This window comes from Anomaloglossus baeobatrachus, chromosome 7 (genome assembly GCF_048569485.1).
Source record: "Anomaloglossus baeobatrachus isolate aAnoBae1 chromosome 7, aAnoBae1.hap1, whole genome shotgun sequence".
Taxonomy (NCBI): domain Eukaryota; kingdom Metazoa; phylum Chordata; class Amphibia; order Anura; family Aromobatidae; genus Anomaloglossus; species Anomaloglossus baeobatrachus.
Window position 1 is genome coordinate 241,593,303 of NC_134359.1, and position 16,495 is coordinate 241,609,797.

Consider the following 16,495-nt stretch of genomic DNA (forward strand, 5'->3'; position numbering starts at 1 on the left):
CCCCGCCCCTGTAGAGGAGGAGCCGGAAAGAGACTAAGGGGGACTGATGGCGTCTGGCCGCATGTAGCCAGCGGCTATAAAAGCAGGGACGCCAGGACTCTGCAGCGATACCGGGTTCCTGGAAAACCTTATTGCCGAGATACACAGCCTGACTACCAAAGATGAAGCCCCCGCGCCAGGCACAGCGACGTGGCTGAGGGACCGGACCGCCCCGCTGAGTAACCATCTGCAGGCCCACATGCAGCTCCTCCTGGAGGAGTGGGAGACCGACATGGCGGACGTGGTGGCTGCTATGCGATGACGCGAGGTGGAAGAGGATTTGGAAGGGAGGGTGAGTGACCCACGCCCCTGTACCCCTAGTGGGTCGGTCATCGCGGCCGAGGGACCCGGTCCATACCCGCTCGCCCTGCCTCCTCCCCCACTACCCGTGTTAACTGCTGCTGCCCCGCCACTAGGCCCACTACCCGTCCAACCGGTAGCGATACCCTGCCAATCCGCCCCGGCGGACCGACTGGCTGCAGACACGTGGGGCCGGCCTGAATCACCCCTGTGGGAACCGCCAAGATTGCGGCCCCTTAGTGAAGACGTATCAGAGGCCCCGGCCAGGATGGCACCAGGCGCTGTGCCCGAACCCGGGACTGTGATGTGGATAAAGGCCAGAATAATTGAGTTCAACCAACGCCAGCAGAAACAGATATGCCTTATGATGGAGCAGTGGACCAATGAGGTGGAGATGCTGATTGTGACTGCCCCAATGTACGGGATGGGAACAGATGTGACGGAGCCGACAGGTGACCCACGTCCCTATGTCCTACCAGGACCGGCCACTGCGGCTGAGGGGACCGGCCCAATCCCGACCCACGCATCGCCCTTACCATTACTTATGGGGCGCCTCAGCGTGAAGCCACCTGACCTGCTACCCCGTGCTACTACGGAAGGATCTGATGTGCTGGATGCTGGAGGCCTGGAGGCTGCGGCAGCTGGCGACAACCCGCCTGGTGCAGGGAGGAAAGACAACGACCCCGGCCCCGGCGCCGAGCCCACCCCTGAACTCGAAGAGGCGAGTGAGCGTCTCCGCTACGAGGGGGAGCCGGTGGTCTATTACACCCCGTGTATCGGTGGGAATGGATACCGGGCACCCCTTTCACAGCAGGCCTGCCACTGCATGTTTGATATGCTGGTGGTGGAGGATGAGGCCGACTCAGAGGAATCAGAGTGATGGCAGCGGAGTACCGTTGCAAATGTCCCCCGTTGGGACCACCTGTGTTAAAAATACCGTTTTAAAGTTTTGAAAGTTGACTGATAAGAATGATTAACCGAGAAGATTCACCAGATTGAAGCCTTGATTGAATCCGGTTGTTGCCGGCAACTGGTCCCCGTTGGGACCCCCTTTTCAATTTATGTGTAGAAACTACTATGAACAGGCCCGAGAACTAGCAGGGCAACCACAAACTTGTGGCATGTAAATAATGTTGTTGTGGCTTTCACCGTTACCGCCTCCGGAGAGGCAGATTGGAGGAAGGGCCCGCAGTGGAGCATGCTGGGGCCCAGCCACCACCGGAACCGGTGGCGATCCTCTGGGGGTTTCAGGGGTTCCCCATGGACGTGGGTCCCCTGAAAAGGACAGAACCCGCTCAGGCAACTTGCGCTCGACTGGGGTCAAGGGGTGCTACCCATTTGCTTAGAGGCAGCATCAGGGCCAGGTTGCTTGGGTGGAAGAGAGCAGAAGCCGTAACCGTTTGCAACGTTAAAGTAAGAGAACCTCCCGATGTGGGAAGATGTTATTTTAATTGTAATGTGTTTACCGTTTTATCTTTTCCAGTTGTGAAAATAAAACCGGTGATGGACGGGCAGCCCGCGGACGGTCTGCATTTACTAAGGGGGAATGTGGCGCCCTGGACAAGCCAGGGGCCACAGAGAACAACACCAACACACCCCACACTCCCGGTCAGGCACACTTAGGTCAGACACAAAACCCTTGTTGCCTTCCTCCAGGGGCTGATGATCACACCAGGGGGTGGGCCAGGCAGTTGGCCCCGCCCACCGAGGAGTTCACAGTCCGGGAGGCGGGAAAAGCAGGCAGATGAGTTGAGGAGTGGAGAGAGAGCAGTTAGGGAAGTGAAAGTGGAAGGAGGACAGTGTCAGTTAAGCAGCCTGAAGTTGGTCCGGGTGTGTGGCCCGGACGGATCAGCAAGGTTGGCAGACGGTGGTGACCGTCTGCAGGAGTGGCCTATCGGAGCTAACCGTAAGGACCGTGGACGGGCGGTGGCCCGACGGTACCGGACCGGTACGCAAAGAGAAGCCAGCACCATCCGGCAGGGGCTTACGGACCCCGGCAAGGCTAGGAGTCGCCATGAATTTGCCAAATCCGTTAGCGAAGGGAACCTCCTGGGTTTCCCAGCAGCCAAGTCCCGACAGAAGGCAACAGTCTAACCGAGAGAGGGAAACACAGTCACCACCAAGGCTAAAGTTCCCAGGGCCAGAGTCTGCAGGCAAAAGGGGCTCCTCCAGCCCATATCCAAGCTGGGGAGCAGGTTACCGGTGGGAATCCATCTGAACCGTTACACAACACAGGTGCAGGGAAAGGCAGTCACCATCAACCTGCCGGGAGAAACAACACCGCAGCCTCCTGTGGGACCCGTCCATCCAGCCGTTTGTTTCATCAGAGACTCTGTGTGCATCATTGGGCTGAGTGAGTACCACCGTGCCGTGCGGCACAGCGCTCCCTCCGCGACCCTGCACCTCACCAGGCCCCGTAACCCGCCTGCCATCCATCCCTACCCCATCACCGGGACAACCAACCCCCTACCCACGGAGGGGAGAACTAACATCAAAGCTGCTCCCTGTCACCGCTCCCGGGATCCCCGTTCAGAGCAGCGGTGGTGTCACAACTTCACCACAACCGTGGGTGGCGTCACGGACAATAACCAAATCCCCACAATCAATCCCCACCCTTTTCACTCACGGACGAGGAGCGCCACTCGAGTCCCCAGGATCCGGCCCACCGCTTGAGCCACCACCGAGCAGCAGCAGCAGCCGGACCCGAGCAGTGGGAGAGTGCAGCGTCACCTCCTCTGCCCGCGACACTGACATCTCCTATGTCTTCCACAGTATGTTCAGAGCTTGCGCCTGCACACTGCAGAACAGTAGCTGCGCAGTCGCCACAGACGGGGGCAACATGGGAGACATCAGCTACATCAATCATGGTAGGAGGACAGTAAATTGTGGGGTCAGAGGAGGTCCATAAATGCTCATCAGACTGGATTCTGCTAATTAGTTATGGTTCTGGAAAATTATACAAGTTATTTTCTGTGAAACAACAGAGAATTTCAGAGAATAATATACTTGGCTGCATTCGAGCGGATTGCCGCGGATTGGACAGAATAAATTGCCCAATAGGTTCCCTTGAAGTTTAAGGAATCCCTGTCAGTATAAGGTTGGTTCACACCACATTAGAAATAGACTAATGGAATTCATGTTGGGGACTGATCTGTTATGTGAAGGACTCCATTGACTTAAGGGGGCTTTACACGCAGCGATATTGCTAGCGATATCGCTGGTGAAAGCACCCACCCCCGTCGGTTGCGTGTCATGGCAAATCGCTGCCCTTAGCACACAACATCGCTCGGACCTGTCAAACAGACATACCTGCTGAGCGACGTCGCTGTTGCCTGCTAACCGCCTCCTTTCTAAGGGGGCGGTTAGAGCGGCGCCACAGCGACGTCACTAAGCGGCCGCCCAATAGAAGTGGAGGGGCAGAGATGAGTGGTCCGAACATCCCGCCCACCTCGTTCCTTCCACAATGCTGGCGGCCGCAGATAAGCTGTAGTTCGTCATTCCCGAGGTGTCACACATAGCGATGTGTGCTGCCTCGGGAACGACGAACAACCTCCGTCCTGCAACAAATGATTTTTTGAAAATGAACGACATGTCAACGATCAACGATAAGGTGAGTATTTTCCATCGTTAACGGACATTCGTTGGAATCACACGCAACGACGTCACTAACTATGCCGGATGTGCGTCACGGAATCCGTGACCTCGGCGATATATCGTTAGATACGTTGTTGCGTGTAACAGGTCCTTTACAATGGAATCCGTCATGTTTCTGATAGGCCTTCCATTATTTAACGAAAAATTGAGGAAATCTGCAATGGAGCCTGCTAAAGAAGGCATTTTACTCAACAGAGGCTCCAATGTGGACGTGAGCCTAGCAGTATAGCAGCTCTTCATTCCCATTATATTCCCCATGCTTTTATGGACATCCTGGCATATATACACACATGGTCAAAATTGTTGGTAACCCTCGTTTAATGAACGAAAAACCCACAACTGTCACAGTAATAACTTGAATCTGACAAAAGTAATAATAAATAAAAAAAATCTATGAAAATGATCAAATGAAAGTCAGACATTGCTGCTTTTTTGCTTCCATAACATTTTTAAAAAATAAAACTCATAGGCCTGGACAGAAATTATGGTACCCCTGAAAATAATGTGACAAAAGGGACATGTTAAATCAAGGTGTGTCCACTAGTTAGCATCACAGGTGTCTACAATTTTATAATCAGTCAGTGGGCCTTGATATAGGGCTACAGATACTCACTGTGCTGTTTGGTGACATAGTGTGTACCACACTCAACATGGACCAGAGGAAGCAAAGGAAAGAGTTGTCTCAGGACATTAGAAAGAAAATTATAGACAAGCATGTTAAAGGTAATGGTTATAAGACCAGCTCCAAGCAGCTTGATGTTCCTGTGACTACAGTTGCACATACTATTCAGAAATTTAGGATCCATGGGACTATAGCCAACCTCCCTAGACAAGGCCACAGGAGGAAAATCGCTGACAAATCAAAGAGGCGCATAATACGAATGGCAACAAAAGAGCCCCAATAAACTTCTAAAGAGATCAAAGGTGAACTTCAAGCTCAAGGAACATCAGTCTCCGATCGCACCATCCGTAGTTTGAACCAAAGTGGACTTCATGGGAGATGACCAAGGAGGACCCCATTGTTAAAAAAAAAAATCATAAAAATGCCAGACATGTTGACAAGCCACAAAGCTTCAGGGAGAATGTCCTATGGACAGATGAGACAAAAATGTAACTTTTTGGCAAGGCACATCAGCTCTATATTTACAGACCAAAAAAATGAACCATATCAGAAAAGAACACTGTCCCTACTGTGAAACATGGAGGAAGCTCTGTTATGTTCTGGGGCTGCATTGCTGCATCTGGCACAGGGAGTCTTGAATCTGTGCAGGGTACAATGAAATCTCAAGACTATCAAGGGATTCTAGAGAGAAATGTGCAGCCCAGTGTCAGAAAGCTTGGTCTCATTCGCAGGTCTTGGGTCTTGCAACAGGATAATGACGCAAAACACACAGCTAAAAACACCCAAGAATGGCTAAGAGGAAAACATTGGACTATTCTGAAGTGGCCTTCTATGAGCCCTGACCTAAATCCTTTTGAGCATCTTTGGAGAGAGCTGAAACATGCCGTCTGGAAAAGGCAACCTTCAAACACGAGACAACTGGAGCAGTTTGTTCTTGAGAAGCGGACAAAATACCTGTCGAGAGGTGCAGAAGTCTCATTGACAGTTATAGGAATTGTTTGATTGCAGTGATTGCCTCAAAAGGTTGTGCAACCAAATATTAAGTTAAGGAAGGTGCCATCATTTCTGTCCAGGCCTATTTCATGAGTTTTATTTTTTTAGAAATTCTGTGGAAGCAGAAAAGCAGCAATGTCTGACTTTCATGTGTTAATTTTCATAGATTTTTTTTATTTATTATTATTTTTGTCAGATTCAAATTGTTTCCGTGACCATTTTGGGTTTTTCTTTCATTAAACGAGGGGTACCAACAATTTTGACAATGCGTGATATATTTCTACAAAACAGAAACTGCATTGATAATGCCAGTCCTGCAACAACAGTGTAGTTTCGGAATTTAGAAGGGTTGAATGACCTTTGGTGACATCATGGTCATGTCACCAAAGATCCTTCACTCTTTTAGAGTATATAGAAACTGAAGAGGTGGAGAAAAACTGGTGAACTCTCCACACTCTTCCTGAATATATAGAGTAGACAATGTGTATATAGTGTAGATTGAGCATATGGGGATTACGAATAATTGGCTCCGGGAGTTTACTCTTAAATTAAGTTACTCTTATATCAAAGCGAATTTTCCCATAGGAAATAATTGAAATGCCGACAATTCGTTCCACAACCCAAAAATATTTCCTGTATTTATACAAACTTATTACAGTAATACAAAATAATGTACTGTATTCATATAAAATTATTACAGTACACTAATACAAAATACTGTACAATACAGTAAAAAACATAAAACAAATTAAACTGCACATTAGATTCCAATAGAATTGTTGGTGTGTGAGAGGTACAGTACAAGTAATGTGTGTACTGGTTAGCCGAAAGAGAGTACAACACTGTATCCACAAATGCAAATTGATAGAAATGCGATATAGTATATACTGTACTGTACAATGGTATACTGTATACAGTAGACAGTACATATGGACAGAAAATAACTTCCAGAGTGCGGTGAAAGGACAGAACCGGAAGTGTGCACAGTGGGAATTTGCTCTTATTACAAATCATTGCTCTTCAACAACAAGTTGAAAATTTGTAAAAAGCTTTGCTTATCTTGCAAAACGCTCTCAAACCAAGTTACTCTTAAACCAAGGTTCCACTGTATATAGTTTTTACAAGGTTGCTGAGTGATGGTGCAATAGCTAAGCATATGGGGCCCGCTTTCAATTTTGCCCAAGGCCCCACTTTGTCTAAAACCGTCCCTGCCTAATGCATATAGACAGCTCGTGGATTGATCAAGCTCTTTAAGATAAGAGACATCAGTAAACCAAAGTCTTACCAGATCCCTGGCTCATATCAGTCTGAAGAAGCTGTTTTGCTCGAATAATATCCACGTTCAATCTTCCAGCACTTGGCAGGTAATTAAGAGACAGAAGCAGCTCCCCCAGCTCAACTTCATTCTGAAACAAGAAGATATATGAGCAAGACATCTAGTCGCAGATTTCTCTACGCTGTTAGTTCAGCCCTACACAGTTTTACTGACATTTACTAACATAACAAATATAAGCTGTAATTCTGTATATTAACTCTAAAGTAGAGAAGTGTAACCGGTGGTGGAGTCACTCCAATATCGGAGGCATCCAGGCAATGCATCCATACGGCAAGTGTTCCAGAGCAGGACTGGCACATAAGTTAGCTGTTTTTGTCCATGTCATATAAAACAAGGAGCTACAGGAAACAAAAAGCGCAAAAGGGTCTTATCCAAATAATTGAGAAGACAGGTAGGGATAATTTGTTCACCTTGCGGAGTTATGGTAACCACAACACAGAGACCATATTGTACTTGCAGGCTGCTGCGGAATCCACAGACAAAAGGCCAATTAATGACAAGGTGAAGGTAAAAAATGTGGTCTCTCCGTGCTGCTGTGGATGTCATAAGAAAAGGACAGGATACATAGGTAGGACCCACAGTGGTTTATTGTGGATACATTTCGATGTTTTCCAAACTTCTTCAGAATAAATTAGTTATCTCGGTTTGTGCTGAAGAAGATAATCTGAAGATCTATTGTGATTTATTGTGGAAGCGTTTTCAAAGTTTACCAGACTTCTTCAACTCGGTTTGTGCTGAAGAAAGTTAATTGTGGACGCGTTTCGAAGTTCTTCAAACTTCTTCTTCAACACAAACTGAGTTATCTCGATTTGTGCTGAAGAAGATCTGAAGATCTATAAGAGCTATTGCAGTTTATTGTAGACGCGTATCGAACTTGTCCAAACTTCTTTAGCACAAGCTTAGTTATCTTGATTTGTACTGAAGAAGATCTATTGTGTTTATTGTGGACGCGTTTCAAAGTTTTCCAGACTTCTTCAACTTGGTTTGTGCGGAAGATGTTGATCTGAAGATCTTTGTAGTTTATTGTGGACGCATTTCGATGTTTTCCAAACTTCTTCTTCACCACAAATTGCGTTATCTCAGATTGTACCGGAGAAGAAGATCTGAAGATCTATTGCAGTTTATTGTGTACACATTTTCAAAGTTTTCCAAACTTCTTCTTCAACTTGGTTTGTGCTGAAGACAATAAGCTGAAGATCTTTTGCGGTTTATTGTGGACGCGTTTTCAAAGTTTTCCAAACTTCTTCTTCAACTTGGTTTGTGCTGAAGAAAAAGATCTGAAGATCTTTTGCGGTTTATTGTGGACGCGTTTTCAAAGTTTTCCAAACTTCTTCTTCAACTTGGTTTGTGCTGAAGAAAAAGATCTGAAGATCTTTTGTGGTTTATTGTGGACGCGTTTTCAAAGTTTTCCAAACTTCTTCTTCAACTTGGTTTGTGCTGAAGAAAAAGATCTGAAGATCTTTTGTGGTTTATTGTGGACGCGTTTTGAAGTTTTCCAAACTTCTTCTTTAACTCGGTTTGTGCTGAAGAAGATGATCTGAAGATCTATTGCAATTTATTGTGGACGTGTTTTAAAGGTTTTCCAGATTTGTTCTTCAACTCGGTTTGTGCTGAAGAAGTTGATCTGAAGATCTTTTGTAGTTTTTTGTGGTTGCGTTTCGATGTCTTCCAAACTTCTTCATCAGCACAAACTGAGTTATCTTGATTTGTGCTGAAGAAGATCTGAAGATCTATAAGAGCTATGGCAGTTTACGGTAGACGCGTTTCGAAGTCGTCCAAACTTCTTTAGCACAAACTTAGTTATCTTGATTTGTGCTGAAGAAGATCTGAAGATCTATTGTGTTTATTGTGGACGCGTTTCAAAGTTTTTCCAGACTTCTTCTTCAACTCGGTTTGTGCTGAAGAAGTGATCTGAAGATCTTTTGTAGTTTATTGGGGCCGCATTTCGATGTTTTCCAAACTCCTTCTTCAGCACAAATTGAGTTATCTTCGTTTGTGCCGGACAAGATCTGAAGATCTATTGCAGTTTTTTGTGGACGCGTTTTCAAAGTTTTCCAAACGTTTTCTTCAACTTGGTTTGTGCTGAAGAAAAAGATCTGAAGATCTTTTGTGGTTTATTGTGGACACGTTTCGAAGTTTTCCAAACTTCTTCTTTAACTCGGTTTGTGCTGAAGAAGACGATCTGAAGATCTTTTGCGGTTTATTGTGGACGTGTTTTCAAAGTTTTCCAAATTTCTTCTTCAACTTGGTTTGTGCTGAAGAAGTTGATCTGAAGATCTTTTGTAGTTTATTGTGGTCGCATTTCGATGTCTTACAAACTTCTTCTTCAGAACAAACTACGTTCTCTTGGTTTGTGCTGTCGAAGAACATCTGAAGATGTATTGTGGTTGATTGTGGATGTGTTTCAAAGTTTTCCAAACTTCTTTTTTAGCACAAACTTAATTAGCTCATATAGACATACATGAAAAATCTTATATCTTAAAGGGCATGGATCTATAAAATGAATCTGTCAGTAATTTATTGCCTCCTTATCTGAGATCAGCATAATGTAGAGACACATACCCTAATCCAGCTATATGTCACTTATTGGGCTGCTTGCTGTAGTTTTGATAAAATTACTGTTTTGTCAGCAGGACATTATCACTACAGGACTAGTTGGCTTGTGCCATGTAGTCCTCCATATGTATGAGCTCTGTATAACTCCGCCTATATTGGCAACTACCTGGCAATGCACAGTGTACACAGAAAGCTGCCAATGGGGTTTATACACAACCCAGCGTTCAGAGAACCGGTAGATCTGCAGCAGAGCAAAGTGTGATTTTATCAAAACTACAACAAGCAGCCCAGTAAGTGACGGATCTCTAGAATCAAGTCTGCCTTTACATTATGATGCTCTAAGATGGGGTCGCAAAATTCTGATGACAGATTCCCTTTACTGTCCATGGAGTTGACTGTGTGATTGAATACTCCTTGTGTGGAACGGGTAAATAGTGAAATAACTAGAAACTGTAGAAATACGAGTGTATGAATAAGAGTCCTGTAATCAAAGGGGTGTGTCCACGCACAGTCAGCCTGACACTGTCAGCACTTATTGGATAATGTGACAATGTTCAGGGGCACCAATAATTATATTAAATGTTCAGGGACCCCCACTCCCCTCCCTCCAACTTCTACCTCCCAGATGTCAATTTATTTAGGAATTTCTATCAGGAATAACAAAAAATAATAAAATGTTACAGGAAAATACAGTAGAATCAAGACTTGTTACATTATGGGGACTGGGTTGACTTCAATAATAATGCGGCTATTTTCTAGACAGTAGCATTCATCACCACTGCACTGGATAGGTGATAAATAGTAGATTAGTGGGGGTAAATTTCTATGATCCCCACTGATCGCAAGAATGGAAGACATTATTTTCCAAGCTATAATACGACTGCCCACTGTAACTTGAATGAAGCATCTGTGGGGCATGCTCTCCCACTCCACTCAAATCTATGTTATATACATTTTTGCAAACAATCTATATTTTGCGTGATCCCTAAGTAACAGCCTTTATTATTCTCCAATACTGTAGATCAGGGCTCCCCAATCTGTGGCTCCGGAGCCACATGTGACTCATACCGGTGTCACATGTGGCTCACAGGCTCATGGTGGGTGGCTTGTGGCTGTCTGACAGCTAGGCGCATTTACACCAGGTCTTGCAAACAGCTATGAAGAGCAGGTCTTCAGATGGTGACATTTTTGGATAGACCCACACAGAAGAGCAGATCTGGATGGAGATAGGAACCCTTGGATCTTGATATACTACATCCATGTGGTGATTTTTGTGGAAAAGCTTTACCTGTCATTATACTGAAAATGGGTTTGCTGATTGGCACAACGGTGAGGGACAGAAGCTAACTGTGGCTTGTTACCATCTCTCAGAGCTGATTGTGGCTCTCAAAGTCAGAAAGATTGGGGACCACTTGTGTAATGCAATTCCACCTTTAAATTTTTCATGGCCTTGCACATAATGCATAGGCTTTACCACTGTTGAAGTTTCACTCTTTTTAAAATCATCCAAAAATGTATTCTGAGGCCCTACTCTACGTGTCTTCCAGGGTGTATTACACTCCTTCCTTTAAAATTTTCAAGGCATTGCACATAATGCATAGGCTTTACCACTGTAGAAGTCTCACTCTTCTTAAAATCGTCAAAACATTTATTCTGAGGCCCTACTCTATGTGTCTTTCAGGGTGTATTGCACTCCTTCCTTTAATTTTTTCAAGGCCTTGTACATTATGTATAGGCTTTACCACTGTAGAAGTCTCACTCTTTTTAAAATCATCAAAAAAAGTATTCTGAGGCCCTCCAGGGTCTTCCAGGGTGTATTGCACTCCTCTACGTGTCTTCCATTATGTATTTGTAGATCAATATATATTCATATAGTGCCATCATCATCTACGGTGCTGAACATTGTAACATTTAAAACAAGCTCCTACATGAAAATGATACATTATACTGTAATATAGATTAATAATCAATAAATGTCAGGTCACAAATGCTACACTTCCCAGATCTAAATTATGAGCTCCATATAATTGTATATATTGTGGGTTTATGAGATGCCCATGCACCAAATCAGTGTGACCTTTTCCTGCTACAGGTTGTCACTGGAGCATTGTAGATAAGATTTCTACAGAAATGCAATAACAATGCCTCACGCAATTGGTCCACGAGAACAGAGTCTTTGACCTTTATACTATTGTTCACGCAATGCTTTAGAAAAAGAACAAAGAAATAAACTGTACAAAGCAGAGTACAAAAATGCGCCATAAAAAAATATATAATTTTTTTTTTTTTATCAGATTGGTAGCGGCTTCAATCACAGACAATAATGTATTAAAACAACTCCAAATAGACAATCTTGAAGTTTATCTTTGTACTCTTCGCTACTATACTGTACAAGTACTAACAAATGATACATTTTTTTTCTCAATTATACTATATACTCGTACTGTATGTGTCATCATGGAGACACCACACAAGTACAGCTTTAACTTGTGGATAAAACCTTTTCTATATCTCACAGGATCATCTCTAACATATTTCTCATGCTGCACCTGCATTTCGGAATGATCTTCCTTTGCTGACGTTTACACATTTTCTCATTACACTTGATAAACACAACTTTTGCTCATCCATCTGCCATCTTCAACTCATATTTTTCTCATATTACAATGTAAAGATTAAGACTTCTGTATCTTGACTATATTTCCACAAAGATCAAAATCTCTGGTGAGCATTGTCTTCTGTTCTGTCTTATAAAATCTTGATTTCTCACAATGTTTTTTTTCTTTTGTTTCATATGATGATATTCATTAAAATAACAACTAAATTAGTAATCTTTCAATTTTCACACACGCCACTGGGGCTTTTTTAGACTCAAACTTTCTTTTCTTTAGGTCCCCTCCTTTAGGTCTTGTGTTGAAGATACGTAAGGCCATTCGTGTGCCGTGATTTTAGCACACGTGTGCTCTCCATGTGCTATCCGTGATAGCACATGGAGATCAGGAACTTTTTACTGACCTGTCCCCGACATTGCTGTCCCCTCCGCTGCTGTCTCCGGCGCTACTGTCTCCAGCGCTGCTGCTTCCGGGTCTCCGATGCAGTGAATATTCATGAGCATAATCAGCGGGCCTGGAAGAAAGTGACAGCAGCGCCAGAGACAGCAGGGTTGGAGACAGGCGAGTATATAAAATCATTTTATTTCAAAGACTTGTATTTTCTCCGACACATGTCACACTGATGTCACTGGATGACATCAGTGTGTGGTCTGTTTGACATCAGTGCTGCCGGAGAAAAACGGACTTGTCTCAGTGTGGAACACACGGACACACGTGTGCACCACATGAACACACGCCCGTGAAAAAACACGGATGTGTGCACAGATCCATTGATTTTAATGGGTCTGCGTATGTCTGTATCTCCAGTATGTATGAAAACGGACATCTTACATACCAGGATTATGGACGTGTGAAGGAGGCCTTAGAGTGTGGTGCTTTCATGTGGCAGGCACAGCAATGTGCTGATCACCCTGTAATTTACTACTTCATCTAATGATCGGCACACATGAAAGCTCGGCACTGTAAAGCAGGCTGAGATGAGCGTGAAGTGTGATCTGTTCAGACTGCTGTCACTCACAGAGAGGCATCCCTGCCCCCAACAGTGACTTGCCCTGCTCAGTTGGTCCGATTTCGGTTTGCAGGTGGAAGGATCAAAGCCAGAACATCAACATAGGAAGATAGGAGCCACAGAGAGATCAGTTTACAGGAGTAGGGTAGGAAACAGAAGTATATTTTGAAAGTGTTAGATAGGAATAGTTAGGACAAATGAAAGGGGGTCACATTAATAGTGGAAAACCTCTTCAAGCAGTTTCCATAGCAGAGGTAGGATTACAATAACAAGTAACAAGTAACACCTCTAAACACAGCTGATAATATAGGATCTAATTATATCAAATGATCATTATATTCATATGTAGGATGAAAACAGCTGTGTAGGAAACTTCAAAACTGGGGTCCCACACTAATCTTTATCTAAAATCCGGCTCAACCTGCCGAACCAAACTTCCACGGGTCCCATCATCTCTATTCATAATGAACCATAGTAAGACTGAGCACAGTGTCAAGCCGCAAGGTAATTTTACTGCATCAACGAAGGTTTTAAAGTATGCTGTGCAATCTCTGTAGAAGAAGCACAAGGAAATAAACAAGGTTGAATACCATAGACACAGTAGTCAACCAAGGTAATCCAGTGTAGCAGACGAAAGACAAATCATGCTTACCGTATTTTTCGGACTATAAGACGCACCGGACTATAAGACGCACCCTGGTTTTAGAGGAGGAAAATAGGAAAATAAAACTTTAAGCAAAAAAATGTGGTCATGACACACTGTTATGGGGCGAGGATCTGCTGCTGACACTGTTATGGGGGTAATGTCCCCAAATTCTCTACTAAGGTACCCCATCCTGGTAATGATCCTCCTGCCTTGTATATGATCCTGCTATAAACTCCCATCCTGCTCATATACCCCCATCCTGCTCATATACCCCCATCCTGTTCATATACCCCCATCCTATTGATATACCCCCATCCATCCTGCTCATATTCCCCCATCCATCCTGCTCATTCATATACTCCCATCCTGTTCATATACTCCCATCCTGTTCATATACCCCCATCCTGTTCATATACCCCCCATCCTGTTCATATACCCCCATCCTATTAATATATCCCCCATCCATCCTGCTCATATTCACCCATCCATCCTGTTCATATACCCCCATCCTGTTCATATACCCCCCATCCATCCTGCTCATATACTCCCATCCTGTTCATATACTCCCATCCTGTTCATATACCCCCCATCCATCCTGCTCATATACTCCCATCCTGCTATATGCCCCCATCGTGCTCATATACCATCCTGGTATATGGCCTGTATCCTATAGCACAGAGAAAAAAAATAAACGTTTATACTCTATTCTTCCTCACTCCCTGCAGCACCGATCATCTTCATCTCTGCGCCACTGACCTGTGTGTGTGTGTGTGTAGCCGTTCCCTTGCAGCATCACGATGTCTTCCTGTCTGTGCCGATCAGCTGATCAGCTCAGCACAGATCAGCTGACCGGCACAGACAGGAAGACATCGCGTGCTGCAGGGGGACGGCTACACACGGGGACGGGTGAGTGTACTGATTCACTGCACCCCGCGCTGATGATGACGCGCGGGGAGCAGTGAATACAGCCGCACATGATCACTCCAGGCTGTAATTGCCAGGGGTGATCATGCGGACCGGCTTTTTACTATGCGCGCGTCCCCGCTCGTCCTCCCACCCACCTGTCAGCGCCGGCTTCTGCGCTGAGAGATGGGCGGGAGGATGGGCGTGCATATGTAATGAGCGGGCCCACGTGGTCACGGCAGGCGCTGCTACTGCCTGCTCGTGCCCACCAATGACCCGCTCCACCACAGCACCCTCATTCCTGGCCGCAGCCCTATAGTCAGACCATAAGACGCACCCCCAACTTTCCCCCAACATTTGGGGGGAAAAAAGTGCGTCTTATGGTCCGAAAAATACGGTACATCCATTCCAAAATGGAAGATGTCCAGCAGTGCAATTAGCTCTACTGTTTTGCCAGGAATGGTAATACCTGTAGCCAAAGAGCCATACCTTTGAAATGTAATAAGGGCCAAGCAACCCAACTATCCACAAAAACGTAGTGATTGGGGTACAATAAAAATTGTAGCAGGTGCTCTGTACTGATGAGTTAAAATGTGAGATATTGGACTAATATAAAACAGTTTGTTTGTTCAGGACTCGAGAATGATGCAATAATTAGAGTCTGCAGGCAACAGCAAAGCATGGGGGATCCTGTAAGTTTGGGGTGCATGTCAGCAAATGACATTAGGGGATTTGGTCAGGATTAATGGTGTCCTCAATTCTAAGAAGAACACAGATACTTATCATATTTTTCAGATTATAAGACACACTTTTCCTTCCAAAAATGTAGAAGCAAAATGAGTGGTGCGTCTTATACGCTGAATGTAGATTACTATGGGCTGGTGGAGAATGGTCACAGGAGGCTGGGGCAATGCTGCGGGTTGTAGGCTGTGCAATGTGGGCAGTGATAGCGCTCGCTGCAGGGGGTGAGGCAGGGGCCATCCTGAAAATGTCGGCAGTGGGGGCTTTAAATAATGGCTCCCGAAGTCGGCGCATGCGCAGATTGAGCGCTCAGCTCGTCATTAGCCAATAGCTCAATCTGCGCACGCACCAACTACATTTATTTGAAGTCCACATCTCCAACAGTTTCTGGATGTTGTTGCCTCACAGTGCCTACAGTGAGCATTCGGAACACCTGCCACCACCACCCACGGCATCGCCCTGCTCAACTACTGCCCCTGCCTCCTATGACCCTGTCCCACCACAGCTTACACCCCTACCCTGCTAAGACACTGCCAGATTATGAGACGGACCCCATATTTTTATTTTTTACCTTTTCTTTCTCTAAATTTGAGATGCGTCTTATAATCCAGTGCGTCTTATAAAACAAAAAATACGGTATCAATCCTGCAATACCATCAGAGTGGCATATGATTGCCTCCAAATTTATTCTGCAACAGGACAACAATCCCAAATATACAGCCATTGTTATTAAGAATTATTACCAGCGTAAAAGATCAAGGAGTCTTGGAAGTGATAATATGGTACCCACGGAGCCCTGATCTCAACACCTTTGAGTATGTCTGGGATTACATGAAGAGACAGAAGGATTTGCACAAGTCTCATTGACAGAAGATCGGTGGTTAATTCTCCACCATGTTTAAGACAGCGAGTTTCTTCAAAAACTATGCTCTAGTGTAGAGGTCTCAAACACGCGGTCTGCGAGCCACATGCGGCCCCTCAGGCTGTGTCTTGCGGCACACAGGCACGGTAACAATCACGGCCGGTACAGGTGCCACAGCCGTCAGCGCTTTATTTTAGATGAACCTTTTGCCGGCGCTGCAGA

At 45.1% G+C, this 16,495-nt stretch overlaps 1 protein-coding gene across 2 annotated transcripts in view; it reads right to left on the reverse strand.

The window, feature by feature from the left end:
• Window positions 1-16,495, reverse strand: part of SYT17 (synaptotagmin 17) — a 180,102-nt gene that overhangs the window by 63,867 nt on the left and 99,740 nt on the right. For both annotated transcript variants that reach the window (XM_075317981.1, XM_075317982.1), the window contains exon 6: window positions 6,894-7,014. In XM_075317981.1, coding sequence (XP_075174096.1) covers window positions 6,894-7,014 — 121 coding nt within the window. The remainder of the gene's footprint in view (window positions 1-6,893; window positions 7,015-16,495) is intronic.